The sequence below is a fragment of the Melospiza georgiana genome, chromosome 31 (assembly GCF_028018845.1).
Source record: "Melospiza georgiana isolate bMelGeo1 chromosome 31, bMelGeo1.pri, whole genome shotgun sequence".
In the NCBI taxonomy this organism is placed as follows: Eukaryota; Metazoa; Chordata; class Aves; order Passeriformes; family Passerellidae; genus Melospiza; species Melospiza georgiana.
This window is the reverse complement of record NC_080460.1, coordinates 4,164,278-4,182,544: the sequence shown is the minus strand read 5'-3', so window position 1 is coordinate 4,182,544 and position 18,267 is coordinate 4,164,278. Positions and strand designations below refer to the sequence as shown.

Genomic DNA, 18,267 nt, shown 5'->3' with positions numbered 1-18,267 from the left:
AGATAAAGAAGAGACAAAGATTGAGGTCATGTGTTGTATAGTCCTTACCGGAGGAAAATTATACAAAGACTGAGAGAATGTGGATGAATCAGCATAAAAAGCAGCGCTGCAGCCACTCCCCATCCAGGACCTCAGGACAAAACTAGTGTATTTATTTATTTACTTATTATTTATTTACTTGCTGTGTCGTCCCCCCCCCCCAGAACACACCATCGCAATGGGAAATACAGAAACAAATTCTTTATTCATTTTTCAACGCTCTGAAACCCAGCCAGACCCAAGGCACTGAAACCCACCCCAGGCAGCACCTCTGCAGTATAATTATTTATACTCCCATGATCCAGCAGACAGACCAAAATCCACAGGGCTGCTCTAACCAGGGCAGAACAAGGTTTTTCTCAATCACCAGTGACAATTTCCCCACTTACAGGCAACATGTACACACAGCACAGCCAGGCTGTTAATGCTCCACACTAACAGAGGCAAGTTAATATATAAACTTGTATTTTAGATATTTGGTTTCTTTGTGTTTAACAGCTGGAGCAGACCCATGTTCTGCAGTCTCCAGGTACCATTGAGGTTGGTTTTTCCCTGTGCAGCCTCTCACTCTCAGGTTTGCTTTAGTTGATTGATGCATTTTGCTGGTGAGCACAACAGCAGAGGGGCAGCTGCTCAGGAAATAACTTTAATACCTTTGGTTACAGCATTCTGTGTAAGCTGGGCTTCACCAGCCCAGTTAGTAGGCAAATGGGTGTTCCAAGCATAAAAGTGTATCAAAAGAGTCAGCCAGAATGGCCACTACCTAACCAGAACATGAACTAACCAAAGTCAATAATCAGAGTAATTAATAAGGCATTTGGGAGAGAAAAAAAAAAAAAAAAAAAAAAAGAAAGAAATCTCTATCATGATTGGGCTCGATGATCTTACAGGTCTTTTCCAACCTAAAAATCTGATCAGCTGCTTGCCACAACCCAGCAGGTCCCTCAGGCCTCCTTAGTCCTCCCCACCACACAGCCTGAGCAGAACCTTCCTGTAGTCCCCTGAGCAGTCTCCCTAGAGAGAGCAGGAAAAAGGAACACCGTGAGTTTTGCAGCTCCGTGGAAAGCAGGATTCCCTTCAGCATCAATGGCTCATTGCAGGGTTTGTATCCTCTTTGACAATAACCAAGAACATTCAGGGGGGCTTTCAGCAGATAAACGTAAAGTCTCCTTAATCCCACCTCCTCTGAAATATCCAAATGCTGTTTTGAGGGTCTCCTCGGTGCTGCTTAGCAAACCCAGGCGTGTGCAAGACCCCAAGCTCACCTTGATGAAGGAGTGGAGTGATTTTCCATACGTGGCCAGGAACTCCCTCCTGATGTAGAGCATGTCTATCTCGGCACGGGACACCATCACCCGGATCAGCGTGCTGTCATCAGTGCCCAGGCCCTGCGGGGACACAGCAGCAGCTGGGGACACGCAGGGACACTCAGGGACACGCAGGGACACGCAGGGACACGCAGGGACACTCAGGGACACGCAGGGACAGGCCCTGAGCCTTGGCCTTCCCTGCCATCCACTCCTGACGAGACCATTTCTGCATTAATGCAGGCATCCACTACCAGCTCTGAGCTTCCTTAGGGAAAAGAGCTCCACTAAAAACCTCTGAGCATCCTGAAGGAAAAGAGCTCCACTAAAAACCTCTGAACCTCCTGAAGGAAATAACTCCACAGAAAACCTCTGAGCTTCCTGAAGGAAAAGATCTCCACAGAAAACCTCTGAGCTTCCTGAAGGAAAAGAGCTCCACAGAAAATCTCTGAGCCTCCTGAAGGAAATAACCCCACAGAAAACCTCTGAGCTTCCTGAAGGAATAGAGCTCCACTAAAAACCTCTGAGCATCCTGAAGGAAAAGAACTCCACAGAAAACCTCTGATTTGTTTATTTTTTTTCCCCCCCAATTAACACAGTTTCTTTTTCTCTAATTGCTGTTGACTTAAGCATGGAGAGGCGGGGGAGGAAACAGCAAAATCTCTTTACCTTCATGGATTTGTACAATCTTTCAGCAAAATAAGCAGGTTTGTTCCTCATGCACTTTACTGTAAGGGAGACAAGAACAAGATAATTAAAACCAATAAACACTGAAGGATAAATTCTTCCCTTCCAGCACTTTCTCAGTGCAGACATTTATTCTGTAAAAGTGCAACTCAACAAGCACAGTGCAGACATCCAGAGTCAGTGACCTGCTGTCAATTGATGTCTCCATGCCCAGTGCACAGCAATAAAATATTTTTAAGGCTTTAAGGCTTCCACACAGCAAATGCCATCTGCCAAAGCAGAGAAATATAAAGCACTGTGATATTATAAATATAAAGAGCCTTCTAACCAGGTCTTTGCATCTGCAAAGATTAAAACACTGTGCCTTGTAAAACAGTGAGAAAGAATGTGCCTCCTGAAGCTGTGCAAACAGTCAGGGCAAGTGTCTTTAATTATTTAATTAGTTTGTAGACAAAGATTAGAAGCAGGGAACTCACCCACAGCTAACAAAGCATCCTCAAGGTCTCCTGACATCTCGGATTTAATGCTGTCTGTGATGTCCTTATTAGCAATCACTCTGTACACATCAAAAACTGGAGGAAGAGTTGGATAACAGAGCCAAGTGAGCTGCTGCAGTGTGTGTGCCCCCCGAGGATCACTTTGCAAGATCAAGCTCCTCACAGCCTGTACAAACACTGCGCCATCACCACGACACTGTCAGCTAAATCAGGGCTGCCCCCCAGAAACAATTCATTTTAATTATCAGCTCTCTTGCTAATTAGCCTGCCACCGCTGCAAGGATTTTCCAGAACTGCTTTTTAATGCAGACATTTTCCGTGTTTAGCTCTGTCCCATGGGAGTCACACTTCATTATCTCCAATTCACCGGCCGGAGGAAGTTGGATGGGTGTTTTACTGAGCCCCCATTTTGAATCTACTGGCCCTGAGAATATCTGTTATCTCAGGAAGGGATCACAACCAGTTAATAAATAAGTACAAAGCTCCTACAAAATACTGTCCCCAAAGCAGGGAAAAAGCCCAGGACACCAGAGAGGCCCTACCTCTGAGCAGGTGGCACCTGTTCCTTGTGCAGAGGATGGACAAGAACTGCACCTCATCTGTTCCCCATTTCTTCTCCCCAGCTTCGTACAGGGCCTGCAAGGCATGAACAAAGTGGGGATAACTGAGAACACCGGGTGTGTATAATGAGATTTTTGCTTCATAGAACCACTTGGGCTGGAAAAGCCCTCTGAGGTCACTGAGTTCACCGCTAACTCATGTCCCCAAGTGCCACATTCACGTGGCTGTTGAGTCCCCTCAGGGATGGGGACACCACCCCTGCCCAGGACAGCCTGTGCCAGAGCTGGGCAACTCCTATGGGGGAAAAATATTTCCTAATTCCCAATCAAGCCTTCACCTGGGGCACTGCTGACTAGCACAGCTCCAGGTTTACTCATCGACCTTGAGAAAAAGAGGCCTATAAACAGCAGGGACTCACCACACATCACACACACAAACCCAGACAGTTCTTGCCAGGAAGCAAATTGCTACACACCTGAGCATCTTGTTGAGCAAGGGCTTCATCCACAAATGTTCCCTCATCTCTGTTGCCCTGCAGTAATACAAGGATGAAAAACTCATTTCAACAGAGCAGCTAATGGAAGTCAGCCCTGCAAATTCTCCATTCAAAACCAGTTATTGGAGATGTATAATGGGATTCTTGACATTGAGTAATGGGTCACAAATACAGCAAAACATGATTCAGATGTGATTTGTTCTTTCTTTTGAAACAGCCATCCACTTTATTAAAAAGAGCAAATGGCATTAAGGCATGGCAGAGTGAGGCTGCTCTCCCTGCAGAAGCTGGCAAGGTGAAATGCAAGGGAAGTGAAACAGCAGCCAGCTTGAAGCACCTCTGTGGGAAATGGATTTATAGGAAATTCTCCAAGCCTGACAGCAGGCTCACCAAGTGTGCAAACTTTGAGATGGGATGCCCAGCAGATGTTCACCCCGGTGCTGCCCTGCCTGGACTCACCGTGGCGAGGGACACGAGCACCCTGCGGAACAGGGACGAGGTGTCCGAGACAATGTCCTCCTCCAGGGTGGATCCGTACTCTGCAGAGCACACACAAAGGGCACAGCTGCTACTGACAGCCCACAGAACGCACAGAATGCAGGATCTGCTGCCTGGGAAGGGACCCACCAGCATCACCAGGTCCAGCTCCTGGGCCTGCACAGAACCACCCACCATGTGCCCAAGAACATTGCCCAAACACTCCCTGAGCTCCATCAGGATTGCTGCTGGGAACACTGTTCCAGGGAGCCCATTCCTGTGCCCAGCCATTCTCTGGGTACAGAACCTTTCTCTAATATCCTAAATATCCTAACCTTTTCTAATATCCTAATGTTCTCTAATATCCCAAACCATCCCCAGGATTTGCTGAGGTATCAGCAATGCAGCACTGGGAGGGGGACAGGCATGTCCTGCTGGCCACACTGTGACTAGGACAAGCCAGGATGCCCTTTTTCCCTGCCTGGCTTTCATCACAGCAACCCAGCCATCACATCGAGTGGGGCAGGGCAAAATTCAGAAGCACAGCCAGGATAAAATTGGTAAAAGATCCACCATGGATAGACCTCCATCTGACAGACATAACCACCCTACCCCATTACACCAACTCAATTTCTGGGTGTAATTGTAGTCCCTGCTGCTGGCAGACCCTTCTCCTGCCTCTCCACACCCCCCTGCACACACACAGAGGTGGCTTTGGAGCCAGTGAGGAATTGCAGAGCGCGCTACGTACGGAGTTTGTAGTTCTCATTGATGTGCCGGATCTCGGCGTTGGTGCGAGACGCCAGGATTTCAATCAGGCAGCCTTCATCTGTCCCTGCTCCCTAGGGAATCACAGAGACAACACTGTGACAGCCAGGACTCTTGTTTAATAAGAAATTAATAATTAATATACAATTATGGCACCGCACACTGAATTGACCATAAGTCATGCAACACAAAAAGGGATTTCCAAACCTTTAGAGCCCTCCTCAGTTCATGCACGTCATACATGGTGGTAGGAGTCATCAAACCAATGATCACCCTTTCAAAATTCCCACTCAGCTCAGATTTCAAGTCATCAATCAAATCCTAGAAATCAGAAAGAGGAGAAAGGAGAAAAAGACTCAGCCTTTGAGAAGAGGAAGAACTCGTTCAATGCTTTCTTTGGGATGAACAGTTTCTCTGAAGTGAACAAGAACAAAAAATCTTGGCCAAGGAAAGTTTATGCTCAGTGCCAATCATGCTCTTGTGGAGACTGGGATGTTCTTCACATTTCACCCAGGTGGTACAACCCAAAAGGTCCCCATCTCCCAGTGAGAGGCACAGCAGTGATCTCTGGAGAGCACCTACCCTGCCAATGGTGCTTTTATAGGCGATCAGAACTTGCTGGCGCTGGGACACGTTCAGTTTGGTCAAGGTCTCAATGATGGCATCTTCATCCGTGCCTGGAAGGAGCCAAAGCAAACCAGTCAGGCTGCCTGCAGCAGGACCAGAGGCCTGTGTGTGCCACTGGGTGTGCCAATGGGCACACAGCCTTGCACACACCCTTGCACAGCCTGGGTCTGATGTGTGCACGAGTGTCTCAGCCCAGCAAAAAAACACCAGTAAAAACCTTCCCAACCAGTAGAGCTAAAAACCAGCAGGCTTAACACCAGTAAAAACCTTCCCAACCAGCAGAGCTAAAAAAGAAGGTTTAACAGTGAGGGAGAAAACTTACCAAGTCCCTTCATGGCCTTCCTTAGTGCCTGTGCTTCATGCTCAGCACTGAAAGCTGAGACACCCTTGACTGTTGCCTAAAGCCAAAGGAGAGGAGTTATGAAAAGTGGTCACAAAGGGAGACATTCACAGAGTAGAGCTGAATTTAAAAAAAAAAACAAAAGACAATTAAAAAGATGCGAACATCTCTTTTGGAAAGTGACAGCAAGTAAAGTCTACCCTCCAAACTTGAGTGACTTTATACCAGGTTTCGTTCATTCCAAAAATGAAATGGTTTGTTCCAGAAGGATTCCCAGGCACATAAGAAATAAGCTAACAACTGAAAGGAGAAAATGTCTTAATGTGGCTGCCCATGCAGTATCTGTTTTCCAGCTAAATAAGGGCACACTGCAGACATCTCTGTTCAGTCCAGCTTCTTCCCAGCAGTTTTCCATGTAAATCACAGAAGAAGCTGTTCCCAGCAAAGCCCCATTCCTGACTTCTCTAAGAGCAGTCAAGGGCCATCATTCTGTTAAATAACACACCAGGAAGTGCAGTGTTTTACCCCAAATGGTGCTTCACAAACAGGTTTCTCCTGCCCGTGGTCTATTGCAATTTCTGGGGAAATACACTTTTCTGGCTAAGCTCTTCGTGTTCCCAAGAAAATCATCAGTGGTAAAAGCATCACTCAACATTCAATGGGCAGAAAAGTGTTTCCCTTGTCCCTGGAAGTGTTCCAGGTCTGTCTGCATGGGGCTTGGCCTAGGAACTTTATCTGGAGAAATTAATGTTCTTTGAATTATTTGAATATCTGATCTGGTTTTCCATTAACTCCCCAAAGGCAAAAAGCCTGTGTGTGTGCGGGCCATTCTCCTCTGCAATGAGGAAGCAGAAAGAAGTGATAAATTGACCCCCTTGGAGGGACAGACAGTGACAGGTTCTTCCTGCTGTGTCCTTATCTGAGCTCCACTCCCCACCTTTATCAGGCCAGGGCAAAGGCTTGGCACAGCCTGGCACAGCAAACACTCTCACTCACCATCCTGCCCAGATCTGGTCAATCTGTTATTGTCTGCGTCCAGGGCACTGACAGCTGCAATAATAAAACACAGGGAGTGTTAGTTTTCTAGCAAATCATTAATAGAGTGCACCTTCCCTCGAAGGTTCATGGGGCTGGTTAAATAACCATCCCATTCTTTGAGGAATGAAGCAGGATTGAGCAGCACAAGTGAACACCCAGGGCAGCTCCCCTGAGTGCCCAGCCCTGCTTTGTGCTGGGCAAAGGCTGTAGTTTTAACTGAAAAAACCCTCCAAAACCCCCAAAGCTTCCTTGCCATCTGCCCAGGGTTATCAGTTCACAATTTCGTGTGCAGTCAGAGAGCCTCTGCGTGAACACACCCAAATTTTCCTGAGTCCCTGATCCCCTGACAGGATGCCACGTACCAGGACAAGGTTCACTTCCCCACAGTTCATGCCCAAGGTTCACTTCCCCACAAGCCAAGTTCATCCCAGCATCCCAGCAGAGGAGCTAGGAAAGGCAGACTCAAAGAGATACCCACACACAGCAATTATTAGTGCTGAGTTTGCCTCCTTTCATCTGATCGTAAATCCCAGTCATCACGGAACGACCTGGACCTCAGAAAAGTCATCTTTGCTCTTCTCTAATCTTTCTACAGAAGTAAAAAGCCAATTTGTCAGACGGGCTCCAAATTTCACTGCTGTTTTTGTGATGGAGCTGGTCTGCACACATAAGCATGAATATCAGACAGGCTGGTTGAGCAAGTCAATTAGAGGGCAAAATAAAGGTCAGTGGTAGGGGAAAGGGAAGCAGGGAAATTCTGAGCTGGCAGAAGGAAACCAAACCATGAGGAGAGGCTGCATGCACTGCACTCAGGGAGAATCCCCTCGCAACACCCATTAACAGCAGAAACACCACACTGAATATTGGCTGCAGCACTCTGATTTCTTCATCCTGGGAACTGAAAGAGCAGAGCACTGGGAAGGCAGCAGCGCAAAGCCACTGCTCAGTCTGAGGGTGCTGGTTTGCTCCTGGTGCATTTCTGTGTGAGATGAGCACTGAGGTTGCAGGTGGGAGAGCCCAGCCAGGCTGTAACCCCTCATGCAGGGGCTTCAGATGAATGAAACTCCCCTAAGCCACCCTTTGGCAAGCAGAGAGAGAGGCAATTGCTCAGCAGATTTGCCGGTGCTCAGCAGCTTAACACAATTCCTGGTGTGCAGCTCAGCCGGGGAAAAACAGCTCCAGGACAGGAACAATATTCACTCTGTGCTTTGGAGAATTAAACTGCGCGTGCAAGCGTCAGCCAGCCAGTGCTACGGTCCTGATGTTATTTCTTCACCCCAGAATAAAGGCCTGGTTCAATAAAGCTGGCAGAGAACAAGCTCCAAACACTGCGCCCAGGTGACAGAGTGCAAGTGTAGGAGGCATCCCTCCCATCACTCGATTTGTTTTTTTCCATGGACGATCTTTCCCTGGCAGGCTTTATCAGCTAAACAGCCAGTTTTAGGCCCATATCAAACATCCTCTAAAAGCTGAATAAACCTGATTTATCAGGTAAGTGCTGACACCATTGCATGTGCTGGCCAGTTCAAGTTTCGGCTTGCACACAGTCAGGTTTTCCTGGCTATGCTCGGAGCACACACACAGGAACCACCAAGGAAAGTTCCAACAGCTCAGGAGGATATAAACACAGATCTTTTCCCCTCCCATTTTGAGCTCTCAGCGTTGCCAGTCCTTCACCTCTGCTCTGCATGGAAACCCACCGCTTTGCGACCCTTTTCCTTGCCAGGCAAACCCAGTCAGACGAGTTCCTGCATTGGGTGCACGTTTACCCGAGCACAACCCACACCCAGAGCCGGGCCAGCTTTCCCAGGGCTCGGTCAATGCCCGCTGCTCGGAGTGCGGGACGGGCACGGGCAGCGTGCCGGGACTGTGTGCGGGACGGGCCCGGCTGTGCCCCGGCTGTGCCCGGGCTGTGCCCCGGCTGTGCTCAGGCTGTGCCCGGGCTGTGCCCAGGCTGTGCCCAGGCTGTGCCCCGGCTGTGCCCGGGCTGGGCTGGGCTGGGCTGGGCTCTGACCCCAGAAAGGATCTGCCCCGAGCCCGACACAGCTGAGGCATGGCAGAGCCTCCCGCACAGCGACCTTTATCTGGCCACGGCCCTCAGGAGGAATAAAACATGATTCTTACAGCTTCGTACGCCCCATTCAGCCCGTGCGCGCTCCCCGAGCCAGCCCTGGCACCAAACAGGAACCAAACCCGCACCCGCTGTGCCCGGGCAAGGTCAGCCCTTCCTCCATCCCCAACTGCCCCCTGTCCTTGCTCAGCCCCGTCCGGGCTGCCCCAGCCCCGCTGGCAGCGCTGGCACCGCAGCGCCCTCGCTGGCATCGCCCGCCGCGAAGGGGCGTTGGCACCTTCCCGGGCACCGCCGTGCCGAGGGGGACGCCTGGCACTCACCTGCTGTCCCTGCGGCTCCCTGGCACGGACGGGCAGAGCTCCGGCGGCTGCCCCGGGTGGCCAAGTCCCCGCCCTGGCGACACGCGGCGGTGACGCGAGGGAGCTCCAGCCCTGCCCTGCCCATCCCCGAGCGCTGGGCTGCGGTCCAGGGCAGGGAGAAGCTCCCCGGGAGCCTCACTCACATTACATTCGGGATGTAAACCCCAAACTGCCCATCCCTGAGTGCTGGGCTGCGGTCCAGGGCAGGGAGAAGCTCCCCGGGCGCCTCACTCACACTGCTCATTCGGGATGTAACCCCAAACTGCCCGTCCCTGAGCAGTTCATTGTGATCCAGGGCAGGGAGAAGCTCCCCGGGAGCCTCACTCACATTACACATTCGGGATGTAACCCCAAACTGCCCATCTCTGAGCGCTGGGCTGTGATCCAGGGCAGGGAGAAGCTCCCGGGGAGCCTCACTCACACTGCTCATTCGGGATGTAACCCCAAACTGCCCGTCCCTGAGCAGTTCATTGTGATCCAGGGCAGGGAGAAGCTCCCTGGAAGCCTCATTCACATTACATTCGGGATGTAAACCCCAAACTGCCCATCCCTGAGCAGTTCATTGCGATCCAGGGCAGGGAGAAGCTCTCGGGAAGCCTCACTCTGCTCATTCGGGATGTAAACCCCAAACTGCTCTTTTGCAGTTTGCTCTTTTTTCAGCGTGGGGCACACGGGCAGCAAAACCCTCGAGCAAGAAGCCCTGTTCCTCCCCGGTGTTGTTTGTGGGGATTCCTGACCTGTATCGTGCTCCCACAGCACCCCTCTGGCTCTTCAGCATCCTCACCCCTTGTCCAGGAGCTCTGCATTGCAGACGGCCGTGATTTCAGTTAGGATGGTTCTTTGCATAACGATTGCTCACTTTGCCCCATAAATGGCAGTGCCCTCAAGCCAAAACCCCGCAGGCAAAGGGACTTCAGTTTTACCTTCCAGGGTCAGCCATGGACAGGATCACAGGGCTGACACAGGGAAATCAGCCTCGCAATAGAAGACATTTTGTTTTCAAGTGTTTATCCTCAGCACCTTTGGTCTCCTCTGATGCCAAACGTGCTGTTATTATCATGGGTGTTTTCCGGCTCTGTCTCATCCCTGTGCCTCTCTGCCCATGCTCCTCTGCTGGAAGGAACCTAAATTTAGCAGCCTGGATGTGGGCAGGCTGTGCCTCAGTGAGCATGTCTGTGTGGGTTATTTATTGCAGCTCCTGCTCCCAAAACAGCTCCAGGGAGCCCAGCACCTACTGCTGATGCAAGGGGATGGACCAGGGGAACAGAAAAACCAGGCTCAAGCCTCAAGCCCTCTCCTTTTGCACTGCAGAGCCTCTTTCCTTGCAGAACTTGGCACCTGACCCTGACCAGGATCCAGCGTGGACCAGCACACATAAACTGTTGCTAAGGAGAAAGTTTTCTCTTTCCTACATCTGTGAAAGTTTCCATTCTCAGCCCTTTCTCTCACGTCAGCAGTCCCTGCTTTGGACCCGTTTTAATCCCCCAGCAGAATTGCTGTGTTTCTCCATCTTACATTGCCAGGGATTTTTTTTTTAGCCTGGGTATTTTCATCCTTCTGTTTGCTTCCCAGTCTCTTCAGCCCCCAGGACTGGGAGGCTCTGTCACTGCAATCACTGGTCTATGCAATAGCAATTATTCAATACCACGAGTTATTAGTTTTCTTTACAAATTAGCTAAATATTGCAGCAATCCTCCCATTCATTATTTTCACAGTTTAACCTTTTCTTTCCCCCTGGCAGAGGCACCAAGTAGGAGGAATACTTGAAGGTACAAAGTGTTTGTGTGGACGTTTTTGGCCACCTGGAGTTAGCCATGTAAGCGAATTCCATTCAGCAGCCAGATCCTGACACATCACACAGCCAAGTTCCCTGGAATCATGGCTGGTTATGGGTGCTGGCTCCAAAGCCATCTGATCCAGTCACGAATATCTGGACCAGAAAGGAAAACAAAGAGGCAAAGAAGCTTCTGAGCACACTGAGAGTGTCTGAGCCTCTCTGGAGGATGGGTAGAATGACAGGGGGTTTGAGGAACCCTGTTGTACCTTGCTCCAGGAGCTGCTCCCTCCAGGAAGGCGAAGGGTTGTTGCTGTATTTTCCTAGACCGGGTTTAGGTGACAAAGCTTTGTCTCTCCTTTGTGCAGGGTCTGCTCAGCTTTCAGCTTTGTCTTCATCTCTGAAAGGATGGGAAGGCTGTGGTTATTCTCCAGTATCTCCAGCTGGAGGATATCACTGGCTGGCGTGGCTTTGCTGTCCTTGCATCAAAAGATGCAGTGCAGTGGTGTTTGACATATGTTGTAACTTTCTTTCAGGTGCAGCTGCATTCCATGTGTGGCAGAGGGTCAGGGTTAGGAGGTGCCGGGCCTTCTTAGGAGCGCGGTGAGTAGCAGAGTGGTGGGGTTTTGGCCGATGCGGTGCCACGATCAGGCACTGATGTTTGGTTCTCTTTAATCTAGCTGTCTGAGAGACACCGGCCCGGTGCCAGCAGGACCTTCCCAGCTGACGAGGTGGCCTTTCTATGCACCTGACAGGGACCAGCATCCCCAGATGTCTGAGAGATAAGTAGAGGGCTGTGACCCACAGAGGGGATGAACGTGGGGTGCTGGGTCAGGACTCCCTAAGGTGGGGGTCTGAGTTGGCTCTGGCAATGAGGGTAGCCCAGATGTTGCCCCTTATGCCCCATAAAAGCAAAGTCTCACTTTTGATCACAGTGCTGAGGTGTGCAGCAGGGCAGAGCAGTCCTGGTGTGTCTCGTGTCACTTGTCTTTTGTGTATTGTGTGTTGTCTGGATATCTCATGTCTCTTATCTTAGCCCTGTGAGGGGCCTCTCAGAAACCTTTCCTAGCATCCGTGATCTCAGCGTTCCTTGCCCTGGCACCCATGCCATAGAACTTTTGACTGGGGAGCTCACACAGGCATCAGAAATGCATCTCTCTTTAGAAGCGTCCAGTGAGATGTCTTGTCATGTCTTGTTCTGAGCTGTACGGACAGCCATGCTGCGCAATGATCCATTATAGCAGAGTAGGACTTGTAAGGATGTGAGGTTAGGGAGAGGATTCTGACTGTAGGATTCTCGAGCCTCCATCTTTGCAGTTTTTGGAATAAATCATTCAGTTTGCATCTTCTTCCTCCAGGGTTCTCTGAGCCTCATCAGCTCGCCATCATCTTCAACTCTTCTTCTTTTGCATTCTCTCAGTCCTTGCAGCCATTTTCCTTGCTAAGAGTTTTCTGTTCCTGTTGTGTCCCCAGTGTTTGTCGCGTCTTGTCTGTCCTGTGTCACGGCTCTCAGCACACATTTGTGCTGGAGCTGCTGCTCTGCCCTGCTGCATAGCCTGGTGCAATAGGAGAAGTCCTAGGGACTTGGAATTTGTCATGTGGGGTGTAGTTGGATTCTAGATGGGATTTGTGGATGGACACAGGATACCTGGAGCCCATAAGTTATCCTGCAGCCCTTTGACTTTCATCCTAATTTTCTTTTAGTTGCAGAAGGATAAATCCAGGGCGGAGCCCCCCATCCCGGGTGAGGGGATTCCCCCGTGAAGGTCAGTCACGGTTTGTCTCTGCAGAGGAAGCATAAATTGTGGCTGCTGCAGCTCTGCTCTTTGTCTTTATTTTTAGGAAGTCAAGGCAGAGAGCAGCTGTCAAGGCTGAGTGAGCAAGGTGAGCATTGAGTAGGGTACCGAAGCAGTTGTTATTGCTGAGGTCTCAGTTTCTGGTGCAGCTCTAGGTATGTATTATTCCTCTTTTTATTTTAGATGGACTGCTTGCCATCTATCCTAGCCCAGCATGCCCATGCCAGGTGGGTTCAAGCTTAAGGTATCAGTACTGCATACTTGTCAGGGTTGGGAGGTTGTGTTTTCACAGTATCTCAGCATGCTTTTCAGCTTTGTTTCTTTGCAGGTGCTGTCGCTGCCCTAGAGAGCACGGGGAAGAGAGGAGGGCAGGTGACTCGGGGTTTAGGCAGGCTGATTCCTAGGTGAGCGTTATGCAGCAGCATGCTAAGTGTGTACATTTTCTTTTTGCAGGTATCTTCCAGGCGGCCTCTGGAGTCAAATCAAGACTTGAGGTGAGCTGGGGCAGGGGTGCGAAGGAGTCCCGGGGATTACTGTTTTTGAGGGCAATAGCCACCCGTTCTGTTTTGCCTTAGGTACCCTGGGGAGGCTTGTAGCCACAGCTTGGAAGCGGCAGCACCGAAGCACACACATTGAGAACGTCTCAACGTCCACGTCCGACCGAGGATGGATTTTGTCCGCTTGTCTTACAAAAGCTAAGTGTTGGGGCCAGTGGTTGGGAGAAGGGGAAAAGCCTTTACTATCACAGGAGGCAATCTGATGTCAGCTTAGCGGAGAGGTCTGTAGTGGGACAGGCTCCCTGGAAGTAAAGGGAGAGGGTTTCTCCTCAGCCTCACCAGAGCCTTTGCAGGGCAGGGCAGTTCCTACCCATCTCCACATTCTCGTGAACTTTGCGTCATCTGCCTTCCTCGACTTGACGTCGTCACGGCTCTTTCCCCCGTGGAGCTCGCCTTCAGGTCTGGAGCTGTAGCCACAGTCACCTGGCAGTCTACTTCCTTCTCTAGGCTTGCTGAGCCTCTCGAGCATCCTCCTAACTCCTGACGCACTGTATGCGTCAGCTTATATTGTCTGTACTTACACTGTACCACTTATGATCGGAGCTGCCCTGCCCTGGCACGTAGTCACAGTTAGGTATAACAGTTATAACAACTTTACTGTTCATCTGTCTTTCGTGGGATTTTGGGTAGAAAATTCATCAGTCCAGAGTGGGGACAAGTCCTAGCTGTCAGATAGCCACTTGTTGACCCTTCCTGTTGTCTCACAGGTCCTCGAGGCTGCTGATTTCCCCAGGATCTGCCATTTACCTCAAGGAGCGGCAGCCAGAAGATGTGTCAAAGCACCTTCTTCAGCATCTCAGGTAAGGGCCACAGTGAGCATGTAAGTGGAAGGAGTATGTGTGAGAGCACGTGGCTGTGTCTGTCTGCTCGTCTCTGCGTGTGTGAGCGCATGCTGACTGTATTTAACCTTGTGTATATGACTTTTGCTTTTCAGGTTTTGCAACTCATTGTTAAATTGAGAATAAAAAATCCCCAGCTGCCTTCCACCCTGGCTGTTTTTTGTTTTTGGTCCCGGCCAAGTAAAAACCCAGAAAAATACCACAAGATAGGCTAGAAAAGAACCAAAAAACCAAGAAAAACAACCCAATATGGGCGAGAATACTGAGAAAAAAAACCCCAAGATGGGCAAGAAAAAAACGCAGAAAACACCCACAGAAAACTAAGAAAAAAACCCCAAGATGGGCGAGAAAACTCCCAGGAAAAAAAACCAAGATGGACCAGAAAAAAAACTTAAAACACCAAGAAAAAAAAAATAACCAGGAAAAAAACCAGAAAAAAACCCAAGGATGGGCAAGAACAATCCAGAAAAAAACTCAGAAAAAATCCCCCAAGATGGGCAAGAAAAAACCCAGAAAAAGCCACAGAAAAAAACCCCAAGAGGGGCAAGAAGAAATCTGGAAATAACCCCCCAGGACTGGCAAGAAAAAACCAGAAAAAACGCCAAGATGGGCAAAAAAAACTGTAGTAAAACCGGCCATAAAGCGCGACTGTCGTAAAAGGTGCCGTAAAGCACGACTGTCGTAAATACGGCCGTAAAGCGCGACTGTCGTAAAAGATGCCGTAAAGCGCGACTGTCGTAAATACGGCCGTAAAGCGCGACTGTCGTAAAAGGTGCCGTAAAGCGCGACTGTCGTAAAAGGTGCCGTAAAGTGCGACTGTCGTAAATACGGCCGTAAAGCGCGACTGTCGTAAAAGGTGCCGTAAAGCGCGACTGTCGTAAATACGGCCGTAAAGCGCGACTGTCGTAAAAGGTGCCGTAAAGTGCGACTGTCGTAAAAGGTGCCGTAAAGTGCGACTGTCGTAAATACGGCCGTAAAGCGCGACTGTCGTAAAAGGTGCCGTAAAGCGCGACTGTCGTAAATACGGCCGTAAAGCGCGACTGTCGTAAAAGGTGCCGTAAAGTGCGACTGTCGTAAATACGGCCGTAAAGCGCGACTGTCGTAAAAGGTGCCGTAAAGTGCGACTGTCGTAAAAGGTGTCGTAAAGTGCGACTGTCGTAAATACGGCCGTAAAGCGCGACTGTCGTAAAAGGTGCCGTAAAGTGCGACTGTCGTAGATACGGCCGTAAAGCGCGACTGTCGTAAAAGGTGCCGTAAAGCGCGACTGTCGTAAATACGGCCGTAAAGTGCGACTGTCGTAAAAGGTGTCGTAAAGCGCGACTGTCGTAAATACGGCCGTAAAGCGCGACTGTCGTAAAAGGTGCCGTAAAGCGCGACTGTCGTAAAAGGTGCCGTAAAGTGCGATTGTCGTAAATACGGCCGTAAAGCGCGACTGTCGTAAAAGGTGTCGTAAAGTGCGATTGTCGTAAATACGGCTGTAAAGCGCGACTGTCGTAAAAGGTGTCGTAAAGTGCGACTGTCGTAAATACGGCCGTAAAGCGTGACTGTCGTAAATACGGCCGTAAAGCGTGACTGTCGTAAATACGGCCGTAAAGTGCGACTGTCGTAAATACGGCCGTAAAGCGCGACTATCGTAAAAGGTGTCGTGAAGCGCGATCGTCGTAAATACGGCCGTAAAGCGCGACTGTCGTAAAAGGTGTCGTAAAGCGCGACTGTCGTAAATACGGCCGTAAAGCGCGACTGTCGTAAATACGGCCGTAAAGCGTGACTGTCGTAAATACGGCCGTAAAGCGCGACTGTCGTAAATACGGCTGGGGGCCTGCAGAGCTCAACCAGCCCCATTATTTGTGGGAGTGCCACTGCTGGGGATGGAGGATTCCAGCCACAGGGAGCAGAGCCATTGCTGGAGCCAGTGAGGATGTCCTGCAGGGGCAAACAGGAGCACCAAGGAGGTGGAAGCTTCCAGTTCCTAAACATGTGAAATACAGGTCTGAGTTATGGAGTGTTTTTGTTGCTCTGCACAGCTCTGAACCCAGTAAAGCCCAGCTCCATGACAGTGTGCTTGAGAACTGACCTTTTCCTGGGGGTGATGGAGACCAGTGATGGTTTTTCTGGTCATACTAATGCGCACTTGGGAAGAAATCCTTGAAAACCAGAAAATCACAGGCAGAGAGAGGATAGAACAGTGGCTCTATTCCTTGCTGGTGAGAGGCTTAACAGAGTTTTTTGCAGTGAATGTGTATTTAAAGAGACATAGGACTGTGGGATGCATTGGGTCGGGAAGGACCTTAAAGTTCAAATCTCCATGGGCAGGGACACCTTCCACCGTCCCAGGCTGCTCCCAGCCCTGTCCAGCCTGGATCTGGGCATTTCCAGGGATCCAGGGGCAGCCACAGCTGCTCTGGGCACCCTGTGCCAGGCCCTGATCCTCCTGACGGGGAGCAATCCCTTTCTTACATCTAATCTGAATATCCCCTCCCATACTTTGAAACACCCTCATCACTGCGTAAAAAGGGCTCTCGCAGCATCCTTATCATGATAAGCGCTGGGGCCCTGATTAAACCTCATTATTACGGTGAATTCAGGAGAAGCTGTGCCAGCTCCGCTCCCCATCGCTGCCGCTCCCGAGCTCTCCAGAAGGGGCCAGTGCGCCCTCGCCTTTGCGGCCGCAGCATCCCTGCCCAGGCCTGTGTTCTTATTTAGAAAACGCTGAGCTGTCCGGAAAGTTTGATGGGGAGGGATGCAGCTGTATCAATGTGCTTCTTCCCAGGGATTTGAGTGCATTTTCTGAGTGGCGCAGGAGGAGCGGGGATGGGGCGGGCAAGGCTCGGATATTTTAAACCTCGCGTCGTGGGATTTCAGCAGCTTAAAACGCAGCGTTCGGGATGGAGCGCGTTAGTCAGGGGCTGCTCTCCGCAGCACGGCAGGCCCTGGGTGTGCTGTGGCCACGGAGCAGCTTTTTCCCCTTCTTTAGGGCTCAGTTCCCTCTGATCCCTGTGAAGGTCACTGGGATTGCAGCAGCCTGGAATGAAGAATATTTATTTATTTATGCTCAGTGCCTGCAGCCGGGCACGGCTCCTGCTTTTTGTGCTCCCCAGAATGGCCGTGGGTGGGTTTGTGTGCGTGGGCCGAGCATCAGAGCCCCCAGCCCGCGTGGGTCTGACACTGCCTGCGCTGCACTGCAGGTACGCTTGAAAAAAGCCCTCAGAGCCAGGGAGGAGGCTCAGCAGTGCATCTGCAGCTCTCTGCATGCAGTGGCTTTTATCTCCTTCACTTGGAAATGACTCATTTCCCTGTACTATACGGAGATGCCCAATTTCCTTGGAAATGGTTCAGTTCTGCAGAGTCCCCAGAAATCCCCAGTGATGGGGCCCAGTTTTTGCACTGGGTGTTTTACCTGGCTTGAGAGATGCCTGGGGATTTTCACAGGTTAGAGAAATTAAAAAAAAAAAAAAATTAAAATAATGGCCAGAAGCAACTGAGACCTTACTCAGCTCATATTTATTCCAAAGGGCACGTGAACCTTCTGTACTGAGCTCTGGCAGTTAATTCATCACAGAGCCCCAAAGCACAGCCAAGCATGTTCCATGCAGATTGAAGGCTGCAAATGAAAAAGGGCTGTTTGCACACGTGTGCTGGCTGCCATCCCTGCAGCTCCAGCTGCGTGGACTGGGGCTCTATTGGAAATGAGGGGCAGCCAGTAGCCACCCTACAAATTATGGGTGGCTGAAGGTGGTCAGAGGAGGACTTTTGGGCCCATACCTTCAAGCCCTGCTGAGGATGAGGATGGTGGAAGATATGCAGCATTATCCACAGTGAAGAGGCACAGTGGCTCAGCAGAAAAACAACTGTAGTGATGTGCTGTCAGATCTGCGTATTGCTAAATGTTGCCACGAGCAATTTTACCTGCCTGTTCTCAGAGCCATATGCATCTTAAAAGCCTTCAAACACTGAGAGGAAAAACCCAATTAGAGCCATTTACAACAGGCTGATCCCATCTCGCTGGCATTGCTGGAAGCCGGTGACCAAAGCCA

General features: G+C 50.3%; 1 protein-coding gene across 2 annotated transcripts; it reads right to left on the bottom strand.

Annotated features, from left to right (window-relative positions):
* Positions 1 to 225: 225 nt before the first annotated feature.
* ANXA4 (annexin A4) lies at positions 226 to 10,239 on the bottom strand. 2 transcript variants are annotated; one of them, XM_058042555.1, is made up of 13 exons: positions 10,191 to 10,239; positions 6,796 to 6,849; positions 5,782 to 5,857; positions 5,415 to 5,509; positions 5,040 to 5,153; positions 4,816 to 4,906; positions 4,047 to 4,126; positions 3,567 to 3,623; positions 3,073 to 3,166; positions 2,510 to 2,605; positions 2,016 to 2,074; positions 1,305 to 1,427; positions 226 to 1,053 (listed from the first exon to the last, which is right to left on the bottom strand). In XM_058042555.1, exons 2-13 carry the CDS (start codon positions 6,796 to 6,798, stop codon positions 994 to 996), a joined length of 948 nt encoding a protein of 315 aa, XP_057898538.1. In that variant the 5' UTR covers positions 6,799 to 6,849; positions 10,191 to 10,239; the 3' UTR covers positions 226 to 993. The 2 variants fall into 2 exon arrangements, with proteins under 2 accessions (XP_057898538.1, XP_057898537.1); XM_058042554.1 differs by lacking the exon at positions 10,191 to 10,239 and adding an exon at positions 9,229 to 9,262.
* Between the last annotated feature and the right edge of the window lie 8,028 nt (positions 10,240 to 18,267).

Coding starts and splice junctions, on each gene's coding strand:
- ANXA4 (XM_058042555.1), bottom strand. Junction 3,167..3,566: donor TTGCTCAACAAGATGCTCAG/GTGTGTAGCAAT, acceptor CATGCCTTGCAG/GCCCTGTACGAAGCTGGGGA. Junction 1,054..1,304: donor CACTCCACTCCTTCATCAAG/GTGAGCTTGGGG, acceptor TGCTCTCTCTAG/GGAGACTGCTCAGGGGACTA.